This window comes from Coptis chinensis, chromosome 3 (genome assembly GCF_015680905.1).
Source record: "Coptis chinensis isolate HL-2020 chromosome 3, ASM1568090v1, whole genome shotgun sequence".
Classification (NCBI taxonomy): domain Eukaryota; kingdom Viridiplantae; phylum Streptophyta; class Magnoliopsida; order Ranunculales; family Ranunculaceae; genus Coptis; species Coptis chinensis.
The window spans coordinates 89792188-89815905 of record NC_141458.1 but is presented as its reverse complement, the minus strand read 5'-3'; the positions used below and the strand labels follow the sequence as shown (position 1 = coordinate 89815905).

The following is a 23718-nucleotide window of genomic DNA, read 5'->3' as shown; positions in this document are numbered from 1 at the left end:
CCTCTTTATTTAGGTTTGCACTTTGTCGTCGACGATTTCTCGACATCTCATTTGCTCGACTAGTCGCATTTTCAAATTCTTCACCTTGACCTTCAACATTTTGTTCCACTTCTTCACTTTCAACATATATTCTATTTTCTCCTTCTCTAATTTGTTGTTGTACCTCAAACATTACCTCAAATGCTTCTTTTTCATCTTTATGTTCCATTTAGAGAAACTTGAGTATTCTAATATGTAGAGAAACTTGAGAATTCTATGTAAGGAGTAAGGATTTTAATGAAAAAAGGAGCAATGATGAGTAATGAGTATTCTATATATATTTGAAATTTTGATATATTTCGAATAATTGAGTGAAATATGTTTGTAAACCCTAAACCTCAAACTAGTTTATTATTCACAATTGAATAAAAAAAATGGAAAACAACAAGTTTAGATATAAAACAAATTATTATTTTAGATTTGGATATTGAGTGAAATATGTTTGCAATTAAATTTTTTTTGTGTCGGTACGAAATTTGTAAACCCTGAACCCTAAACCCTAAACCCAAACCCCCAAATTAGTTTATGATTCAAAATTTGAAAAAGAAAACAAAAAAGTAATAAGTTTAGATATAAAACAAATTATTATTTTGAATAATTAAGTAAAATATGTTGGTATGAAATTTGTAAACCCTAAACCCTAAACCCTAAACCCCCAACCCCAACCCCCAACCTAGTTTATAATTCACAATTTTAAAAATAAAATAAAAAAATAACAAGTTTAGATATAAAACAAATTATTATTTCAAATAATTAAGTAAAATATGTTGGTACGAAATTTCTGAACCCTGAACCCCAAACTCCAAACCATAAACTAGTTTATGATTCACAATTGAAAAAAATATATAATAATAACAAGTTTAGATATAAAACAAATTATTATTTTAGATTTTAGCATGTTTGATTACATACTTTAACTTGGTTATATAGATATTATGTCATAACAGATAAAGAGTGCAAAGTGCATGTAATTGTGTTGGTATAACTAATTGTGTTGTTTCTAATCCAATTTTTTAAATCAGATTTCAATTTTCCTAATTCAATTGGGATGTGTTGATAATTGATCATTACTAATTCAATTTTGCACATAATTGTTTAAATAAATTATTATACACTTATGATCGATTAATTATTTGTATTATAAAAAAAATGTTAGTGTTTATGTATAAGAAAAATGTAATTGGTGTTTATGTTCAAACGACTTCACCATATCGCCTCATATAAGTCCTAAACGACCCAGCCATACCGCTTGCATGTGATACCAAATGATTAGTCAAATCTAAAATGCACACACAAACGATATGGTCAAGTCGGTCCACTCAAACGACGTGACCATATCGTTTGAGTGTATCCTCAAACACATGGCCACGTCATTTTGGTATATACTCAAACTACGTGACCATATCGTTTGAGTGTAACACTCAAACGACGTGGCCATATCGTTTGAGTGTTACACAAACTAACACTCAAATGACATAACCATACTCAAACGATATGGCCAAGTCGTTTGAGTGTATACGCAAATGATATGGCCACGTCGTTTTGGTATACACTCAATCGACTTGGCCATATCGTTTAAGTATACACTCAAACGACGTGACCATATCGTTTGAGTGTATACCAAAACGATGTGACCATGTCGTTTGAGTATATACTGAAACGATATGGTCACGTCGTTCGAGTGTATACCAAAACGACGTGACCATATCATTTGAGTATGGTCACGTCGTTTGAGTGTATACAGAAACGGTTCGGAGAGTTCGTTTTGACGAGACCGGTTGAATTAGTTGCTGGGCCTGGACTTTGATGACAAACTTATAATATAATAAACTTGTAATTTGATTTTTTTTTAGGGGTCGGCCAATCCAATTTAATGAGTGACCGATGGAATCACCTAAAAAACCCCTTGTCTTGAGTTGTTTTGAATTGAAATTGGGCTTGGGACCAATTTATTGATATTTCTACTCCATTGTATTACCGATTTTACCCTTGTTAAAACCCCTACTCTCAAAACCCCCATAAATTTTCTCCCGTCTCTATGTGACAGAACAGAACAGAACAGAACAGAAAAGAACCGTAGCAGTTGGCAGTATTCCATTCTCTTAAAGGTACATTTTTTATTGATTGATTCCATTAATTAAAGTTTGGGACAACTTGCTGAAATTTATAATTGTTTTTCCTCTCTTATCGATTAGGATTGCTGAAGTTGAAGGTTCAATGGAAGTTGATAGAGTGGATGGTCGCACACCTAATCAGCTCAGACCGCTGACTTGTTCTTGTAATGTACTCAATCGTGCTCATGGTTCAGCTCGTTGGTCTCAAGGTAAACAAACAACTTTTTTGTTATTTATTTATATGTGTAAATCGTTAACATATCTTTCTCGTGTGTTTTACTTTGTTTAGGAGATACGATACTTCTTGCTGCTGTTTATGGGCCTAAAGCAGGAACAAGAAAAAATGGAAACCCAGAAAAAGCTTCTATAGAGGTCATTTGGAAGCCTAAAACTGGACAGATTGGTGAGCATTGACTACTTTTCCAAATAAAACTAGCACTATGTTACTTATTGTGCTTCTTTAAATTCACACATTTTGTACTTGATGCTCATATTCTGAAACCCAACACTTTGAAACACACACACACATATATATATAATGTGGTATTGCTTTGTGAACCAATGAAAATCGTATAGTAGTTCTGTCTTTTATTTTCTGTTGGTCTTTTTTGTTGTTGTTATCTCTTGTTTTTCCTTCTAATTTAGTCTGTCCTCTACTGTTATGAAACAGTTCTAAAGCTTAGAGGCATGAAGTTAGGCTTCATTAGCTTTAAGCATCAAATATTATTGTAAAGTGTAAAGACATTCAGCATTTATGACACAAGGTTGCCTTTCTGAGTTGACACCAGGAATAGAGAGAAATTATTCGAAGCAAGTAACTATAGAAACTTAGGATGTCTTTTATTATGCTGCAGAAAGATTGAAAAGCCTAGTTCTAAGTGGGGTTGGTGTGGTTTCTACTCGAATTGATGAATATTCCAAAAAAAAACTTGAAGATTTTTGAACAAGCAACAAGAAGAAGAGTTTTGAAAATTCACTAGCAAGTACTACACCTTCGTGCCTAGTAGTGAGTAGCCCAACCCGCCTAGTCAGATTAAATCGGTTTAGTCGCCTGACTAATGCATCTACTCAGCCCAGTCAATTTCCTAAACAATTAGAGGTCTAGGCGAGTCAGCAAGGCACCACCAAGTCATATAGAGGGGGGCTCACTTGAAACAGGCCTCTCGAGGCAAATACTTAAAAGCCTTTTCCCACTCTCTAACCTGCATCTACATTCATTTGCTTAGTCGGCCCCAAGCCATGCTGTAAAGTATCTTGTTTGTGTCCTAGAGATTCAAAATGCCTGGAAATTTTGACAGACTGAATTTTTTGAATTTAATCCTGACTGGACGCTAATCATATTCTCTCACTGTTTAGGGAAAGAAGAGAAAGAGTATGAGATGATACTGGAGAGAACCTTACAAAGTATATGCCTATTGACAGTCAATCCAAATACCACAACTTCTATCATACTTCAGGTGAGTTGGCTTGCTTCTGCACCCAATTTCTTTAGCTATTATGCAATTTCTTGTTCTCTGAATTTGTTTATCTATTAGTATTAACGATGGTCAGTATTCATGTGTAGTGTTTTAAATTTCTTTTTGTGTGGGCTGAATACAATAACAAGGGAGGGCTGACTTTGTTCTGCTCTGACCTCCACAAATTCTACTTTCCCCCCTAATATTAACTGCATTTCCGAATTGGATTTGACCATGATTGTTCTAGATTCGTTCCCTCGGCAACAGGAGATATGTCTTTTAGTTTGGCATGTGTCCAGGTAAAAGATGGCAAAGTCCTACCAGCATCGAATAAATATTTCCTATAGAGAAAGAGGCTATTGTTTGTCCGACATAGTAGGTGTTTACTTTCTTGTTATGCTTCTTTATCATCCATTTCAACCAACTGTTGTAGTCATGCACACTTCATAAGTCAGTGGAGAACGGCATTGTTTCTCAATCTTATGTTAGTTGACACATAGGAAAGATATAGGAGGTTGTTTGATCATAAATAAATAGATATAAGGAACGCCTGGCTTCGTCATTCCTTTTTTTAAAGGGCTGAAGTTTCGGGACCTTGTATTTAATTGGGATTCCCTTCTGGTGTAATATGGCAATCTTATTTTTGTGATTGTCTACCTTTTTGTATGAAACCACTAAAGAATTATTCTTGTTTCTGCCACTGCCAAGCTACAAATATTTGATCAAAATTTCCCTCTATGTCAAGGAATCGAAATGTCTTTATGCCAGGTCATGACCACACCTTAACCACTCAAATGCCTACTAGATTATAGGAATTTTCAAAATTTTCCGCCAATTGTTTTGCCATATACCTAGCACAGAGGAAATGTTAAATGGTCTGGTTAAGGTAAAATCTTTTAGGTCGTTATTAGCTTTGGTAGATATTGGGACCATTGGAAGGACTGAAGCATACAAGAAAGTTCCATTATAACCATTATTGCCCTCAAGTAGATTTTGAATATCCGACTTTTTTTAATGCATAAGTGCGGCTAGTTTCATTATAAGTATAGTTTCATTTCAATATCACTGCAGGCATGATTCCTCGAGGTGCTATTATCTCTGTCTTATTTCTTTTTCACTATTCCCTCTTCTGCCCTTTTAATACAGCTTACTGTATCCAGTAATCTCTTAGTAGTTTTTGGTTGGATATTCATACCCTTCTCCATTATATAATCAGTTTTACTAATTGTGCAGGTTGTCAATGATGACGGTGCTGTATCCTTCTTGGAAAATTATGTTATGTTCAAGGTTTTTATTGGTATAAATGACATGCTATCAACAATATATCTATCTCACTAAGCTTATACTGTTAGTGATACATGACGGAAGAGAGATGTGGTTACTGGAAGAGAAATCGGATCATCTACAAATGGGAACGATGGTTCAACCTCTACTCCCTCCTTTACATGAAAGACCACCACTGTTTTACATTAAATGATGTTATTGCTCTGGAATATACACAACATGGTTGCTGTAATGAAGTCAACAATGGTCTGGCCACTTAAAAATATGTTCTTGCGGTGTAAGGGAGAACCCAGCGCAGATGATCTGGCCACTTAAAAATAATTTATCATTTATCTCAAGATAGAAAGCTTAGTTATTTAGAGTCCATTTAATAACATCAAGATAAGTAAAATATTGATAATAGATTTAGGAAGGATAGTGAAATCAGGTGTTTCTATGAATTTAATGTGTACCTTGATAAATCTAAAATTACCAGAAGTTACATTGATAACATCCTCAAAATAGTAAATCATGCCATGAGTAAAAGTGGCTTCTTTATAGGTTCCAAACTACGTCACATTGACAGGGATACACATGTCGGTGTCTGACATGGTGATGTATGTAAGTAGGACACGGGGACAACTAACTTTGAAAATTAATATTACTGTACTTTAGTTACACAACTAATTCTTGGGACCAAGACCTTACAAAGCACCTCCTTACAAATAAATAACTATGAAAGTGGCTAATCTTGGAATTGGTGTTCTAACTATGTTCATTGATAATTTCGATTTTCTTAGGCTTTCAGGGTGTAGAAGAAACCTTAGTTAGAAATTGTATGCACAATGTGTCCGTGTGTCCAACACAGATTTTTTTTTAAGAATATGAAGTGTCCATGTTACATAGGTTCCATACGAGCTTAGTCGACGCCTTGATCCCCATCAAAAATGTTTTATTGGTAGGGATACATTGTCTTGTACTTACCGGTATTTCTGTTATTGATTTAAGATGACATACTTAACAAAGAAAGTTCAGCTTCTCCCAAGTGCTATAAATGCTGCCAGTGCTGCTCTTCTTGATGCTGGTATTCCGTTAAAGCATCTTGCTGGTAAGGATTTATCTTGCTTTAATCCCCTTGTTCCTTGTTCCTTCTATGTTGTATACTTATCAAATGTCCGTGCTGGTTGATGCAGTTGCTATATCTTGTGGTCTTGAAGAAAGTGGATCTGTGCTTCTAGATCCTACCAAGCTAGAAGAGCAGGTTAGCTTGTGTCTGTGTTTGTAATTTTCTCTATCATTTTTCACACATCAACTTAAATGTCCAACCCTAGTAGTACCCTAGTAGTGATGCACAGAAGATCACATTCTTTAATTATCAGTTCACAAAACATGGAAAAGAAAAAATTAATACCAAAAAAACATTTCATATTACTTGCGTTTGACCTTTTTCCCATTCTGTATCGGCTATCATGAGCTTTATGTCACAATTCATGCTGTGTACATCTAATTGCTTTCCAAGCCTTTTGTTCTTCATGAGTTTATGTTTTACTATTTTTATGATTATTATGCCTCTAGTAGTCTGGTTGTCTTTGGGTGGATAGTGTTTTTTAGTGAAGAAATTATGAATACATTGCCTTCAACCACAACCACACCAAAGGTCACAGATTTTTGACAACACCATTTTTGTAGTTTACAAGATATTAGTAAAGATTATTCATTTATTTTTATAAGTATGTACTTGTCTACAATGGAAGTAGTACTTATGATTATATATCATGGTATCTCGGGTAAGGTATTGCGAAGAACTCCCTGAGATATTTATGTTTGAGATTCAAACACATTAATCTTATTGTAACCACTGGTTGTCTGCAATCCCTACCATTATCAGTTTATCACCCTGTGCCCTGTGGGTAGGAACGAATTTCCCAAGCTTAGGACTTTTTTCAATAGCTTTTTGTGTTCTAAGCTGGCCCTCTGTGTGTGTGTGGGTGGGGTGGGGTGGGGTGGGGGGTGGGGTGGGGATTAAATGGGGATGTCTATACTCTGACCAGGCTTGCCAAGAGTCCGAGTAAAAAATCTATAATAAAAACATGTTCTTTTATGGGAATGATTACCTGAATGGGATAAGGTGTAGTTGTTGATAATGTGCTTTATAGCACTTTCTAACGTTAGTGGATAAGTACATCAGGGTATCATACATACATGTTGCAGTATATCTTGTCTGATCGATCACCTATTTTTCAGCCCCTTCTGTTCACTTGAGCATTACAATGGTATTTATGGGGTTTTTTCCATGCAAATTCCAGAAAATGAAGGCCTTTGCCTATTTGGTCTTCCCCAACTCAGTTGCTTCTATCCTTCCTGAAGCGTCATTACAAGTAGAAGGTGAATTGCTGGAACATGGGATGATTACATCTGTTACCCATGGTGTGATGTTAGGTATTATGGTCACTCCTTACACTCTCTCTTTCTGTTCTTTACTTCATGATGATAATTCTAATATTCTACTTCAACACATTATGTACCACCAGCACAGAGTTAGTGTATTACGCTTGAAAACATAATCAGTGTGATTTCTGATTTTCAATTCCATTTATATGTTTCTAAATGATCCCATGATTTTGATTCTAGTGGCAATTTATTTTGATGATCATCAGCTTCCTTACTTGATTGCCAAAATTACTTGATTGTCAAAATTTAGCATTTAACATACCAATCTCTGATATTATGACGACAGTTGTCTCTCTTCTAAATTTCTGTGAAGTCCTGAGTTCTAAAACAAAATTTATATGACACTCTTTCTTCTGTATCGAGATATAGAGTTCGCCATGTCGTCTAGTTAGTTAATATGGGTATTTGGTCTTGTGTTCAGTGGATAGCTACTTACATTGCTTAGAAAGAGGGCGTTCTGCTAGCGCGAAAATGTCAGACTTTCTCAGGAGAAGCTTGCAGTCACGAGTTCCAAATGACTTGCCAAAGACTGGATAGAAGTGTTACGTATACACCTCTTGAAATGGAAGGAATGAACGACGAAATGATATTTTTTTAATGAACTACTTACCAGGTCCAGCTTACGTGGTGGAGTTTTATATGGTTGAATTGATTTTTCTTCTCATTTTGGACTTTATCATGTAGCACATTAGCCATTAGTTTTATGCTTATCAGAAGATGAGATTCGCACTGAAACACCATTTTGGTCTGTTTGGCTATCTGAATTTGTATTCTTTGTAGCTTGGAATGCTGACTATGTCTTTTCTAGTATGCTAGTGAATGGGCTTTCCCTCAATAACTACGTAACACCGCCATTTGCCTGAAGCTATCTTAAAAACACTCTAGGCCACTCCAGGTTTTTATGTTTGCATGCTGACTTGCTCGGCAACATATATAGTTCTATAATAAATGCCGCCTTTTACATTATTATATTATGGTTATGGAGGACGTGATTGGGGTCTCTACGTCTGCTTCCAAATTCGAGCCCATTTGGACAAGGTTTAAAACAATAGAGCATAGGGATCATATATAATGACTCACTCTTCCATGACGTATAAAAACCAAACACCTGAACAAAACTGCAAGTGGTATTGCTATTTCACAAGAGTCTATTTAATAGGTAGTTTCGAGACACACACAACTTAATCGAAAATGTAGCACCCAATAGATTTCAATTATTAATTCATAAGATCCGAAACTGCAATTTTAGTGCTGGGCTTTATCTACTAGTTTGCGCTTCTTTTCTACGGGCCAGCCCAATTCGTAATACCCACCAATTTGACCCGTTTGGCTCTTCATCCTTTCATTACTAAATAACAGTTCTTAAACCCCCCCTTACAAATTCTACAACAAATGAGTACAGGTAATAATAATAAAAAAAAACTCCTCACCCTTTTCTTCATTCATTTTTCATATTTTCAAGTTTTCATATTTGTTGGTATGATATACAGGTGGTGCATTTGGTGGGAACAGAGGTTTTAGACCAGTTCCACCTGAAAAAGGAGTATTCCCATTAGACCACATGCATGAATGTGACTTGGTTAGTATTCCCCTTGTTGTGTTTCTGTCTTTGAAATTTGTATTGCTTAAAACTCATGTTTGTTTTTGTTTAATTTGGTGTTTAGGAAAAGAAAGAGTATGTAAGTTGTCTTAAAACGTCAGGGCATAATGCGGAAAAATGTCGAAGGTTTTCAAAGATGTATCTCGAATGTCGTATGGCCAAGTATGTCTTTTAGTATTATACTTGCTTCATTGTAGAGTATATATTGAGTTTTATAGCATTGCTTCCATATCTATTTAGTGATAAACTTAGTGTTAAAGAGGGTAATTAGGATTGATAACAAGCCAAGCTATTACGACTTTGGCTGTTGCGATGTTTTCTTTTATAATATTAGCATTAGCAAGAGAATTTTTAGTTGCAATGCTCTATAATGCGAAAGAGTTATATCTATGAGACCCACATGAATAACTAATGTTAGGGAAAAGGAAAAACGTGTTCCACTAGGCGTCAACAAGGTAGTAAGGGAAATGCTTCAGTTTGCTCTTACAGGGGAACCCCCAGACTTGCAAAAGGATTACAGGAAGGTCAAGTTGAGGATGTAGTGTAACTAAAAGAAATGCAAGTTTGTGATATGGTATGATTACCTGGAAGCCTGATAGGAAATCACATAAACAATCCAGATTAGATGGATTTGAAGAATTGTGTATATCTGAATAAGTTAGACTTTAAATAGAAGTGAAGTGAAGTGGAATGATATCACAGAAAAGTTGCCACACCTACTCCTGAATAAGATCTAAATACCTTTATCTTGTAATGAAACTATTAAACTAACATAGTAAATCTTTTTAAGTAAAGCAAACTGTATTCTCAATTATCTTGTCCTCTAGATCTGTTTTGAAGTTACACGCCAAAGTCCCAAGAGATTTTCCCAATTCAACAACATCATGAAGGATGTGATGTGAATCCTTTTTTGTAGTGCTGTTGCAAAAGTAGAGCTAGTTTCTCATCGAAGATTAATATGTCAACCTAGTACATCTTTGAGTCCAAGCATGTTGCCACAATCAATGGATTACTACATTGATTCTCGAACCTACCCTAAGCACAAGCTTAACGGAAGGGTGCCTCTCATTTTTGCGACTTTTCTAAAACCTTTGTCTCTGCCTCTGTTGTAAAAGTACACTCTAGGGCATCTCCAAGTCAAACATATTAGGGAATGTAGTGGCTTGTAACGCTGCATCTTACTGAAGACCAGGATCTCTTATCATGACTTCGGCTTGTTGCATAGCCTGAGCTTGCTATAGTGCGAATTGCATTCGCAGCTGGGTCCAGATTCATATAATCAGTGAGATGGTGAAGAGAATAAATAGGGGAACTCTATGCAGTTTTTAATTTATTTATGGGGAGCTATGTTTGATGCCATGCTTATACCAAAAACCCAAGTAACTGAATGAACTTATGTAAAGGATAGAATCATTAATTTACTTATAAAGACACCTGTGCTGCTTCTAATGGTGCTGCTTGTGGATAATTCTCAGACGGTTGACACTCATTGAGCACAGTAAGTACATCTCTCCCTTCTATCCCCTTTATGACATCTCTCGCGGATGAAAGCATTAATCATCAATTCCGCTCACTGCCCTTATGGAGGTATGGCTAAGGCTATCACTCTAGTGGCTTTCTTCTGCTGGTCAACAGTGCTGTGTAAAGAACATTCAAGAACTTATCTTTCACATTCTGAAACACGACTGGTAGCTTGGAAGATATTGAAGAAGAGTCTTACCATTTGCGCCTGTTTGGTGTAATTTAGAGAGAGGAACAGTAAGGTCTTAAGATATGTGGCTAAGAATGTGATGAAAGTCTCTATGGAAATCAGAGAAAGTATTTGGTATTATCTGGTCGAATAACCTAATAGGAGATGGGAGCTCTTTGAGACATTGGTGTCAGATAGGGCTGGGTTTTAAGAAGGAATTATGAGCTTTTGGACTATCTTAGCGTTACTGGTACTTTCGATGCTCCTATTATCTACCAAAATGAAATGCAATTCCTGGTTATGGGCCTTCTGTGCTGTGTACATATTTTAGCAAATAGATATGTGACATGTGGCAACATCTTCTTAATGCTCGGGTATGGATTTAGTGTGGGTAGGAAGTACCAGAACATACTTTAAGTCCAAGTCCTGACTAGCTTACTTTCTAGGTTCGGAAGTGAAATAAAAAGAGGAGGTTCGAAATTGGTTGGAATAGTAGGTTTGGAGAACTGGAGGTTCGGAACTGGTTAGAGTAGTAGGTTCGGATAGGGTTGCAGACGGATAGTTTCGGATTCGGATATGCCTACATCTGAATCCGAATCCGAAATTTATCACTCACATCTGAATCCGAATCCGATATCCGATTCGGATATCGGATAATATCCGATCCGATCACTAAACATGGGCTTTCTGGGCTTTCATGATTTCGTGATGGGCTTTCGTGATTTCATGGACCTTATCACCTGATAAGGTCCAAATCATGTTCTAAATTAACCTGTTAAACAAAGTAACAAACCACCTGTCAAAAGCTGTTAAACAAACCACCTGTCAAAAGCTAAATTAACATTAACATAGCAGCAGTTTATCAGTTCATGCTTCATTGAGTTCATTCACAAAATCAACCTGTTAAACAAACTTCAACAATTCAACCTCTTAATTAAGAAAATACTTATAACTAAAGAAAATACACTCATAACCTATTACAAACATAGAAATCTATTACAAACTAGAGATCATCTCTATTACATAAACATAGAAATCTGGCCCCTGCCTATACAACACTTTTCGCATCCAAAACGGTTCCAATCAATTAACACATTAACATCTGCATAGAGGTAAAATCACGACCAACTCATTTAGAGATTATATTTGAAAATAAATAATTAAATATTTCACGAAAACATAAAGAAACATATGTATCACTAATTACTTAAAAAGGTAGACAAGATATAAATTAACCTTACTAGTCTTATTCTTATCTTGTTTCATAGTGTCGAGACTAAAAGTTGTTCTATCACAAGTCAAGCATCCAAGCCAACAACAATCGGTACTAATGCATAAATGAATTAAGATATAAAGAAAGTTAGACATGATGTAATTCTTGAATATAAATATATTCTTAAATAAAGTTCAAGAGAAGGAAGTTACCATTAAGTTTAGGTAACCAATCTTTCAAACATACCAACGCCTCCACAGAATCAACACCCAATGATGAACGAGAGTCGGTAATTATTCTACCACCAGAACTAAATGCAAATTCTGAAGCAACACTCGACACAGGAACTGCTAGAATGTCACGTGCCATCCTTGCTAATATAGGAAACTTCGGACCATTGTTTTTCCACCAAACCAATATGTCACAACCTTTCCCATTAGCATCAAATGGAAATAAATCTTCTTCTAGATACTTCTCCAACTCTGTTTTTGGAACTTTTGAACTTTTCGAACGTTGTTTCATGAAATTTTGGAAACCTTCATCCATCTTAGAACTCCCTTGGTCACCAGAAAATGAATTCAACATACTAGAAGATGATCCGACATCAACCATAGAAGAATCGGACATTGCATACATGGTGTACAACTTATTCAAAGAATTTTTCTTATCTTCTTCTTCTTTAGACTCCTTACCATAAATCATAGTAAAAGCATACTCAATAAACTCCATCTTATAGCAAGGATCAAGTATAACACCAAAACTCATCAATAAATTACATTCGCTCCAATATTTATCAAAATTTTTCTTTCATAGCCTTTGCCATATCACGGATATAATAAAAATCAGAGTCTAACCACTCAAGAATATCATGATGAATATCACAAACATATTTAAAATGCAAATTTGCAGTTGGGTATTGGACGCCGGAGAAATGAAGTGTAGCATCATTGAAAACTTTCAAACACTCACAAATTTTAGTTCCCATTTCCCACTCTTGAGGAGAAGGTAAATGCTTATAGTCGGAAGCTAACTCTCTGCCTTAGCAAAGGCTCTACGCGACGGATGACACTTCTGAGCATGTCATAAGTAGAGTTCCATCTTGTAAGAACATCCATAGAAACCCCTTTCCCAGTTAACCTTGTCTGAGCTAATGCATTCAAAAACTTTTCATGCCTACTCTAAGAATTCTTGCCATACCTAGCACTCTCTCGAATCTTAACAATAAAAGGAGCAATCACATTCAATCCATCTTGCACAATAAGATTTAAAATATGGGCACTACATCTTATATGAAACAAACTACCATCAAGACATAAAATCCCTTTCCTCTTAAGCCAATCCTTGAGCTCCACTACCATAGTATTATTGTTGGAAGCATTATCAACGGTTATGGCAAATAACTTTCTATCAACATTCCATGCCAACGCTTGAGCCTTGATAACCTCACTAAGAACAACACCACTATGTGGTGTAGGGACAGTAAGATAAGCAATGATTTTTTTTTGCAACACCCACTCATCATCAATATAATGACAAGTAACACAACAATAACCAATATTTTGATAGTCAGGGGTCCACATATCAGTTGTAAAACTAACTTTTGATGGCAACTTATCAAAAAATCTTGTAACTTCGGTTCTTGACTCATTGTAAAGTTGCATGACATCCTCTCGAAAAGGGTTCTTGAGACCCATTTGAACATAGGACAAATACCATTTATGAAAACTCTAAAGTATTCATGCTCAGCCATAAGAAAAGGGTAATCATGCTTAGCAACCATACGTGCAAAGTCAAGTCTACTTGTACGTGGGTCATATTTCCAACTTGCTAATTTTGGAGCTTCATTTGCGCTAAATGAATTACACAAAAGCTTTTGACCCGAAGTAGAACGTTTCTTTATCTTGCAAGCTTTCAAATGATTTCTCAAATGCGTAGTACCCAACTTACTACTAGGATCAAAACTCTTTTTGCAATGTTTACAATAAGCTTTAGAGGTTCCATCTCCTAATTTTTTAATTTCAAACTCTAGCCACACTTTTGAACGTTTACCTTTCAATGGATCAGCACTTTCAGCAGGAGCTGTTTCTTCATCTGACGATATACTAGCAGCAGCAGTATCAGCATCAATAGGCATAGGCTCGTTGATAGGCGTATGGCTCACACTACCACTAGGTGAAGGAGCTGATGCAGCACTGCTTGGGGTTGGGGTAGCCATTTCCGCCTACATAATACAATAAATAGAGTCAATATTAAAGACACAGACTGACAGACAACACTTCTAGAAACATCTTGAGAAAAAACTGTTCACTGTACATATTACAGCAGTATTGCCAAAAATGCCATTCACTTTTTTCAGTACCAGACAACTAATAAAACAAGTTGAGGTAAGTAGGTAACTCCTAGGGACAATTCTATCAACACATATAATTCCAGAACAATGCTAAAGAAGCCCAAGTGCACAACCATCTTCGACAATTGACCAAATGCATATTGTGATAGTAACTTTATACAATTTAGAGTGGACCTTCCTATTGATATTGTAAGATGACTAACAATATCACAGATTTGATGATATGTTTACTAACAGTAGCATACCCTTTTTCTGATGATATAATTGTGTATAGTCTTGTATATATAGCCAACTTAATAGGGACCATCATCAAAACAAAAATCACTCGAAAATGTCTTTAACACTGTGAGATAGTGAACACTGAACACTTTCTCTCATGGTTAATAATTCTTGGACTCATTCCAGATTAAAAAAAATGTGAGTAGATCATAACACAGAATAAGTACGTCCCTAATTGTGCATAATTGCGATTCAATTCGGGACTCCTGTATAATTTTAAAAAAAAAACTGGGAAGCACGTCAAATATCTGTCATTTAAGGTGAACTACCGCTATGAGTATGTTTACCTTGTCTGGAGAATTTAGAAAATACTCAAATTTGTAGTCAAATTTAACAGCAACAGTTTTGCCTAATTGCAGACTTCATAAGTTTATATTGTTGAAGAAGAGACCGAATCATAGAGGAAAAGCAGAAATTGATGGAACCATAGATGAAAATTGTGGTCTTATACTCTTGTGCGGCTGGGCACTAATGCTTTTGTGTAAAGAAAGCACTTGTTGGGTCAAAACTCAAAATCTGGGAGTGGTCCACATGTTTGATTTGGGAGCACAGTCCAGCTTTTCATTCACTTGAGTGTATTCGAACTTTCGAAGTGTGGGTGATTAAAGACAGATGAATGTTGTTTTAAAAAGAAAGAAGATTTGAGAATTTGACATACCTTTGCGTGGTGGTGCTTTGAGGAAGAAGAAGAGGAGCGGTGGTGCGTTGAGAATTTGAGATTTGAAAATTTGGGATTTGAGAAGAGGAGTGGTGGTTGCGGCGTTGAGATTAGGTTTGAGTCTTTGAGAAAGAAAAAAAACCCTAAACTAAATTAAATTTGTATTTATATTTTATAGTTTTAATATAATAATATATTTATATTAATTAAATCGGATTCGGATATTATCCGACGGATAGTACCAGCATCCGTATCCGTATCTGAAATCTGTTCGGATGTGAAAATTTATCCGAATCCGATATCCAAAAATTTCGAATAATATCCTATTTTTCGAATACGAATACGAATCGGATTCGGATATTTGGCTATCCATCTGCACCCCTAGGTTCGGAGAACCATTTCCTGACTAGGAACTCCAAATATTAATCTGGAACTACTTAGTTCGAAACTCCAACTCCAACTCCCAATCCGAACCTGAATCCTTACTGTTTAAGTCAATAAAGGAAACTTATTAACTTGGGAAACTTGAGCGTTTGGAAGAGTCTGGATAAGACTTAACAATAGATTGTTTCTTAGTTAAACACTAATGACTTAGCTCACAAGTAATTATGAGAAACTTAATCTATTCTTATAACTAAAATAGTTGAACTACGTTTTGAGTTTGATTCATTTTCACAGGATATGCAGTTAGCCATTAAAGAATGTGGTTCAACTCATCGATTATCTTCTAGATCTCTTCTTCTTCTTGATTCAATACTTCGCATTGTTCTTTGATCATGAAAAAAGTATTTGTGTTTCTAGATTAGGAAAATCCATCACACGATTGGCGCCGTCTATGGGAAACCATACATAATTGATTTGATTTCTCGGTCGAATTTTTTTCGGTTTTAGGTTCTCCTATCCACCAATTTTTCTTGGGTTTTTTGTTCTTTAAAAAAAATTATTTTTCTTCACTTTGATTCAAAATCATGGTTACTACAAGAGCCAACACAAATCAAGGTAATGAGGGGAATACTGAGAATAATAACCCACATGTTACTGATCAAAGACAATCTGGACGAGAGGAGCTCGTCGTTTTGAAGAAGATGAACCCAACAATGATACTCCCCAATCTCCCATTACCAACCAAGCCGTCATGGATGCTGTGATGGCCGAATGTGGTCGACAAGAGGCTTGTTTGCGTTTTTTCCAAGACTACTATTGCACGAAGGAGGGTCGTTCACCTCCAAGAGTGTTACCTGCTGATGGAAACTCGAGGGGGCAGTTCCGGCCACCAAGTCTCGACCATGGTGACAGGTACGTCTTGTGCCCTATATCCATTACATCGTTGGGCACCATAGCGACCAACTAGATTCGGATTATAATTCGGAATTAGATCCAACTCAGTACTCGAGTTCACACGGAACTGACTTCTCTTGGTATTCAAGTTCTTGAGGTACTGGGGGTGGACGTCCGAATGTGTTTGCGCGGAATCCACAACTCTCAAGGTCACCCTCGGTACGGAGAAGACTTTCACTTCCAAGGGAACGTTCATTGCCTTGGAATCCTTCAGTTCCCCGATCCAGTTTTGAAAACTCCTCCACTCAATCTTGGGAACTTGAACCGCGTTATCATCGAGATGAGAAATATGAGAGTCCAGGTCTGAGGTACAACAACGAGAGAACTCCAGCTCCTGAACTAACTACTTTTGCGCAACTAAAGGCGTGAATACTGGAGGAACTGCGAGGTTTGAAACCAACCAAGATGGATGAATCACTTGTTCAATCAGCAATTGAAGGAGACATTGGAACTCTTTTTTTCACGATACGTTATGACCTGATACATCCCCAAATTATAAGCCACCGAAGTTCTCTAAATTTAATGGAAAAAGAGATCCGGTCTCTCATGTGCTCGGTTATCGTCAAGCAATAGTGGGTCGTTCCAAGGAAGATCATTATTTGTGCTGGTATTTCTCTTCAAGTTTAACAGCTTCAGCACTCATTTGGTACACGAAGTTGCCCAAGGGCAGCATTCATGAGCTCGACGATCTATCCAGGAGTTTTGTTGCAAAATTCCGTTGCAACCGGCCTTACACCAAGACCGATGACACACTATTTGACATGAGGATCCGAAAGGACGAGCGTCTCCGAGATTACACCAAAAGATTTAATGAGGTTCAATTGCATGTTAACAATGTTGATGAAACCCTCACCATAGTGGCTTTTAGGAAGGGATTGGATTTTTCTTCCGGTATATACACGTCCTTGAAGAAAAATAAGCCTACGAATATGACAGAGTTATAGGCTAGGATCGATAAGTATGCCAAATTGGAGGAAGACCAGTTGGATGGGAAAACTTCTAGTGATACCACTTCCCCTCCCAGTAGCAACTCTACTACCCAATCCAATGACTGCAAGTCCCACTAACAATAGTCGGAGCAAAAGTCATTTGACAAGAATAATTCTTATAAAGATAAGTCAGAGAGACAGAAGATTGGTGACACATTCGGAAGTGGTAAACTACCCCCGCCGGATAGGGACTTTACCACTTTAACTCATTTTTGTGAGGACATCTTTGGAGTCAACTTGGAACTAGAAGTTGATGATGAAAATCCTCCAGCGATGAATCCCGATGCTGACATGTACTATTTCCAAGTAATGCTACGCTACTCTTAACTTATAAGAACGGATTTTGATTTGCGCCCACTACACTGGGGGCAAGATCTATGCCAATCAATTTTAAATAAAACTTATATTTATCTTTTCAGAGCATTGTTTCTTTTATAATTTTCTGTTGGGATACTTTTTGGATGTTAGGTGAGAGATTTCATATGTTGGCCAAAGTTGTATCGGAATCTTTAGAAAGCTTTTTCTAGATGATGAGTGAAAGATCTCAAGTGTTGTTCCCTATATGATTGAGAAAGTTTAACTTAGCCTGGATTTTATCCTCTTAAGAGCAATTCTAATGTCTTATGTTTATAAGTGTCGGTTTATGCATTAGATATCAGATCATTTAAGGACTTTACCGGAACTAATACCGGGGCACACTTTATTTTTCTACAAGCTTTATTTCTTAAAAAACAAAAAGTATTTACAGGAATTGAGACAGGGGCAAACCCTATATTCCTACAAAACCTTATTTAGTTTTTAAGATTCGCAATATGAATTTGCATGAAATATAACTCGACACTTTTGTCATCTTCTCTTAACGGTTGAATGTATGACCCTCGGAGAGAAAATGGGGACATATGTGTGTACATATTTATGCAAATAGAAAGTAGACTCGTGTCAACACTTCATAGTAATTGGATAACGTGTAAGTATGGGTAAGAAGTACCAGAACATGCTTTGAGCCCACTTCCAGATCAACTCACTTCCTATGGAATGAAAATGGAACTATAAAATGAGTTGTTAGATCTTCGGAACTAACTAGTATTGCAGGACCGGCTAGTCAGGAACTCTAAATTCGGAACTCCACTTCCTATTTAGTTAGGAACTTAACGTTCGGAGCTTGTTCAAGTTTATAACTCCACTTCCTAACTAGTCAGGAACTCCAAGTTCAGAACTCCACTTCCTAGCTAGTCCATAACTCCAAGTTCGGAACTCCACTTCCTAGCTAGTCAGGAACTCAATGTTCGGAACTCTACTTCCTAGCTAGTCAAGAACTCAACGTTTGTAACTCCACTTTCTAGCTAGTCCGGAACTTCAAGTTCGTAACTCCACTTCCTGGTTAGTCTGGAACTCCACGTTCGGAATTTGTCCAAGTTTAAAATTCCACTTCCTAGCTAGTTAGGAACTCAACGTTCGGAACTTGTCCAAGTTTGGAACTCCACTTCCTAGCTAGTCCGGAACTCCAAGTTCGCAACTCCACTTCCTAGTTAGTCTGGAACTCCACATTCAGAATTTGTCCAAGTTCGGAACTCCACTTCCTAGCTAGTCCGGAACTCCAAGTTTGGAATTTGCCTAAGTTCAAAACTCCACTTCCTAGCTAGTCAGGAACTCCACGTTCGGAACTTGTCCAAGTCAGGAACTCCACTTCCTAGCTAGTGATCAGGAACTCCATGTTCAGAACTTTTCCAAGTTTGTAACTCCACTTTCTAGTTATTCTGAACTCCACGTTCGAAACTTGTCCAAGTTGGGAACTCCACTTCCTAGTTAGTCAGGAACTTCAAGTTTGGAACTCCACTTCCTAGCTGGTCAAGAACTCTACTTCTTCTATGGGAAGTTCAAGTTTGGAACTCCACTTCCTAACTAGTAAAGAACTCAACTTCCTTTATGGAAAGTCCAAATCCGGAGTTGGCTAAAAGAATCAGGAAGTCCGATATTCTAGTTCAGAACTCTCGATATCCAAACTATAGCATGTTTTCTTGACGTTTACGTCAATGTCGGAATCCTTACATATAAGGTGGCATATTGACTTGTGAAACATGTTTCAGCAAGAAGAGTTTGGATTTTATTTAAGTCAGAAATATCTCCAAAGAGAATGGTGTTCCAGTCCGTAATGATCTTAGTCTTAGACGAGACCGGAAGCGAAAGTTCCGCTCTTGGAGAAGCTGGACTTGAAGAATATGGAAGTGCCTAGCTAGTTAAGTGGTTCACTCGAACTATTGTCTCGGTCATCAAAACTGGATGTGCCTCGTTGGCTAATTGGCTAAAGCATCAGAAAGCACCAGGAACTGCCTTGTCAATTGATGGATCCGGAATTGCATTATAATCTGAAGGATACAGGCACACCATGTCAAGTGATACATCCGGAACTACGTTGTAACTTGACGAGTCCGGAACTGCCTCGACAATTTAGAACCCGAATCTGATTGACGATGCATCGAAATTGGGAGGGCACAATCAATTGGTAAAACCGAAATTGGTAGACCTTGTGATTGCCCATGAAATCACGACTCGGTTGCCAACATTGGACATGAGTGTTCAGATCTAGCCTGGAAGATGATAAAATGACCACTTCCAATGGAGAAAGCTAACTTGCAGAACTTGCTGGACAGCAACTAAATCGGTACTTGAGGCAAGTAAGTGAATTGGTAGGTGCTTAACTTTAAAGGAATTGGAAAGGCAAAGTTCACTTTTCATCTAAGGTGAACAAACTTCTATTGTATCCTAAAGAGTTGATTCAAGCAAACAAGTAAACAAGTAATGAAGTAAAAGAATTTCGTTACTTCACATCTCCTGACCAAGTATTTCCAATTCTGGATGAGCTAGTTCTGGCTTCACCTCCTATCTCATGACCAAGTATAATTAATTCCGGATGAGTGATAATGGGCTTATGGCGTGTCCTAATCTGCCCAGGTCCAACTCATGGCTCAGGTCCGGGTCATATGACAAATTGATGGTGATTTATTCACTTCCTTTTGAATCCAATATGGTAGCTAAAAAAGGCTTCAGATGCTTGTCAATGGCGATCTTAAAGCTTTCAAGAAAATATTCGGTGCTTGTTTTCTTTCTTTCGACTGAATCGATGAACGACGCGGAAACGAGATGCTTTCACAAACACCTTGATGTTTAAGTGGTGGCTGCAAGCAAGAATGCTTGTAAAAGATGGGTGCTCAAAAGTAAGGTTTACTTTTTTAAGAAATTGTTGACGAAAAAGCAAACTGTAGATTTAAGGTGGTAATGGAGGCTATAACAGGAGATCTTTATATTGTTTCTAATTAAAAAAAGGTTGTACTAACAGAAAGAGAAAAGGACTTCATCAAGTAAAGAAGCAAATGGACTTCTTTTTATCTTCTTGATGACTCAATTCCGGATAAGTGATGGGCTTGACATGCTGATCTTCCCAAGTTCGGGTCACTATAAGGTGTGGCAGGTCAGATTTTTCAAAGTTCAATCCCTTGCGCTTAACATCTCCAAATATACCATGTCCAGGTCACCATGTCCGGACTTAATTAACAAAATTCAGTTCTGTGAGCTTGATATCTCCTAATATGCAAGGTTTGGGTCATGGTTATGGCATGCAAGTCTGGATTTACAATTCCTTGCACTGAAGTAGTGTGAAATTTTGCTGATAAATATCAAAAAGAAAATAGAGGCACATTGCACTATTTTTTACGCAGCTTCGTACCGCAACATACATCTACACTTTTACCCTTTTTCCTTAAGGGTTTGAGTTACAACCCATGAAGAAAAAAGGGGGGCATATGTGTGTACATATTTTAGCAAATATATATGTGACATGAGGCATCATCTTCTTAATGCTCGGGTATGGTCTTAGTGTGGGTAGGAAGTACCAGAACACACTTTAAGTCCAAGTCCTAACTAGCTTACTTTCTAGGTTCGGAAGTGAAATAAGAAAAAGAGGTTCGGAACTGCTTGGAGTAATAGGTTCGGAGAACTGGAGGTTCGGAACTGATTGGAGTAGTAGGTTCGGAGAACCATTTCCTGACTAGGAACTCCAAATATTAATCCGGAACTACTTAGTTCGAAACTCCAACTCCCAATCCGAACCTGAACTTGTTTCCTTGTTATTTAAGTCAATAAAGGAAACTTATTGACTTGGGAAACTTGAGCTTTTGGAAGAGTCTGGATAAGACTTAACAATAGATTGTTTCTCAGTTAAACACTAATGACTTAGCTCACAAGTAATTATGGGAAACCTAATCTATTCTTATAAATAAAATAGTTGAATTACATTTTGAGTTTGATTCCTCTTCACAGGATACGTAGGCAGCCATTAAAGAATGAGGTTCAACTCATCGATCATCTTCTAGATCCCTTCTTCTTCTTGATTCAATACTTCACATTGTTCTTTGATCATCAATAAAATATTTGTGTTTCTAGATTAGGAAAATCCATCACACATGTGCTATTGTCATTCTCCACTTGTTGGCTGAATGCCTTCTCACCATCGTTGGGTGCCATATTTGTCCATCCATGGTTGCTAGCACATGATGTGGGGCCTAAGCGATGCAACCTAGTTGGTGGGATCTGTTAGGTTCCTGCAGATAGTTGTCAGACCATTGTTTTTAATTCTTTTCATTTCCAATAAAATTACACTTAACTGAAAAAACCACCGTACAGGCTTACTGGAAACCCACCATCTTTTCATGCTGTGTTCTGAACTTTAAACTTGCCAATTTATGTTTTTTTTTTCATTTATAATAGCTATTTCTAACCAGCGTAGTTCGTAAGTTCATGTAAATTGATTCAAAACGAAGACCTTGGTTCCAAGCTTGCCAGCACCATAATAAATTAAAAGTAAATAAATAAAATGGCCCTTTTAGGATCTACCTATCAGAAGCTTTAAAGGTGGTTTGTTGTTGAGAACTTGAGATAGTAATTTATTTGTTGAGACCATTGTTCCATTTGACATGATAGATATTTGTTAGTGAATAGGAATAAAAAAAGTAACAGATTCATTGGTATGTTGTAGTGACTCAGTGATGATCGTTTGTTATTATGGTTATGCTCGAAGACCAGATCATGTTTTGGATTATAATAATAATGAACAGACATTCCGAAGCACTATTATTTTAAAATGGAAAAGAAAAGGCAAAATGGATTTTTGGTTCACCTGGTCTGTAAGTTTTGAATATCTGATGTCAGCTTGTATTATCATTCTCTTCAGAACAATAGTTTTCTTTTACATGGTCTTTTTCATTTATTTTCAATATAAATATATTGTGCTCTTTGACAAGGTTAACAACTAATAAGTGTAGCACATTGGATTCTTCAGTGACTACAAGTTAATATTCAAAATTTATGCCATTGAAAGCTGGAACGGTTTTGACCTTAATGGTTGCAAGTATATGCCTTACCTGATCACGGGTCTTATAGTAAATTTTCATATTCTCTGTTCTTTTGTTTTCCTTATTTTCTCTTCTTTCTTTCTCTTTTGCCACTTTTTCAGTGATGGCCTATATCTTACAATGCTATTTTTGGGATTTGCAGGAACTTAATGGCAAAGCAAGACATGTCAGAGCTAGGATTTAGCAAGGAACATGACATGAACTCTTCTGCAGAGAAAAATGAGAGCGTCAGTGGTACAGCTTCCTCAACCAGTTCGTCAAGTAAAACCATAGGTACTTGAAGTTGATTAGCTTGTAGAGGGGATCTGCCGACTACGAGCAGTTCACCATGTTTTATTCTTATGATCCTTCAACTATAGTTATGAGTGATAGTTCATCCAATTTTTTGGTGAGTTGTGAAATGTATACTCAAAACCCTGTTATTATATGTTCCATGCGTATTTATGACTCAAAAGCATAGTATGATACAAGTTAGAAGTAAACTGTCAGTTGGCTCACATTTAGATGGAGATTATGTATTATGTTCCAAACTTCCATTGTGGGGATTGTGTGTGCCTGGATAAATCAGTTGCGCTGATTATTTGCTAGTTTTTGCTATATATAATTCATTGCATCTTTTTCCCTTTTGGAGTACCATTTAGTCCTTTTAGTTTATATAGCTTAGATATAAGAGAATATTTGCTTCTATAAGAGAAAAATCTATTAGCCATTGTGAAACCAAGTGGTCAGAAAGATCTATAAAAACTGTTGGGGTTGGGTTAACGAGTATTACCGCCCCACTAGATGGGAAATTAGGGTGGGCACCTAATCCTAATTGGCTCATTTATAATGCGTTCTTTGTGGATGATGTCGTTTTCATTTTTGTACTC

At 36.8% G+C, this 23718-nt stretch overlaps 2 protein-coding genes across 3 annotated transcripts; both read left to right on the top strand.

Moving 5' to 3' along the window:
• Nucleotides 1-1861: 1861 nt before the first annotated feature.
• Nucleotides 1862-8059, top strand: LOC147511531 (exosome complex exonuclease RRP46 homolog). Of its 2 annotated transcripts, XM_086603219.1 has the most exons (10): nucleotides 1986-2080; nucleotides 2114-2147; nucleotides 2235-2362; nucleotides 2443-2556; nucleotides 3510-3610; nucleotides 4844-4864; nucleotides 5909-5981; nucleotides 6067-6134; nucleotides 7180-7312; nucleotides 7746-8059. In XM_086603219.1, exons 3-10 carry the CDS (start codon nucleotides 2257-2259, stop codon nucleotides 7859-7861), a joined length of 732 nt encoding a protein of 243 aa, XP_086459345.1. In that variant the 5' UTR covers nucleotides 1986-2080; nucleotides 2114-2147; nucleotides 2235-2256; the 3' UTR covers nucleotides 7862-8059. The 2 variants fall into 2 exon arrangements, with proteins under 2 accessions (XP_086459344.1, XP_086459345.1); XM_086603218.1 differs by having other exon boundaries at nucleotides 1862-2147.
• A 527-nt stretch (nucleotides 8060-8586) lies between these two features.
• Nucleotides 8587-23472, top strand: LOC147511530 (uncharacterized). Its single transcript, XM_086603220.1, has 4 exons — nucleotides 8587-8726; nucleotides 8815-8903; nucleotides 8989-9086; nucleotides 22992-23472. The coding sequence occupies exons 1-4, from the start codon at nucleotides 8717-8719 to the stop codon at nucleotides 23128-23130; spliced, it is 336 nt and encodes a 111-aa protein (XP_086459346.1). The 5' UTR covers nucleotides 8587-8716; the 3' UTR covers nucleotides 23131-23472.
• Nucleotides 23473-23718: the final 246 nt, after the last annotated feature.

Coding starts and splice junctions, on each gene's coding strand:
- LOC147511530 (XM_086603220.1), top strand. Junction 8,904..8,988: donor ACATGCATGAATGTGACTTG/GTTAGTATTCCC, acceptor TTTGGTGTTTAG/GAAAAGAAAGAGTATGTAAG. Junction 9,087..22,991: donor CTCGAATGTCGTATGGCCAA/GTATGTCTTTTA, acceptor TGGGATTTGCAG/GAACTTAATGGCAAAGCAAG.
- LOC147511531 (XM_086603218.1), top strand. CDS start 2,257: ATGGAAGTTGATAGAGTGGATGGTCGCACACCTAATCAGCTCAGACCG. Junction 2,557..3,509: donor GCCTAAAACTGGACAGATTG/GTGAGCATTGAC, acceptor CTCACTGTTTAG/GGAAAGAAGAGAAAGAGTAT. Junction 7,313..7,745: donor TACCCATGGTGTGATGTTAG/GTATTATGGTCA, acceptor TCTTGTGTTCAG/TGGATAGCTACTTACATTGC.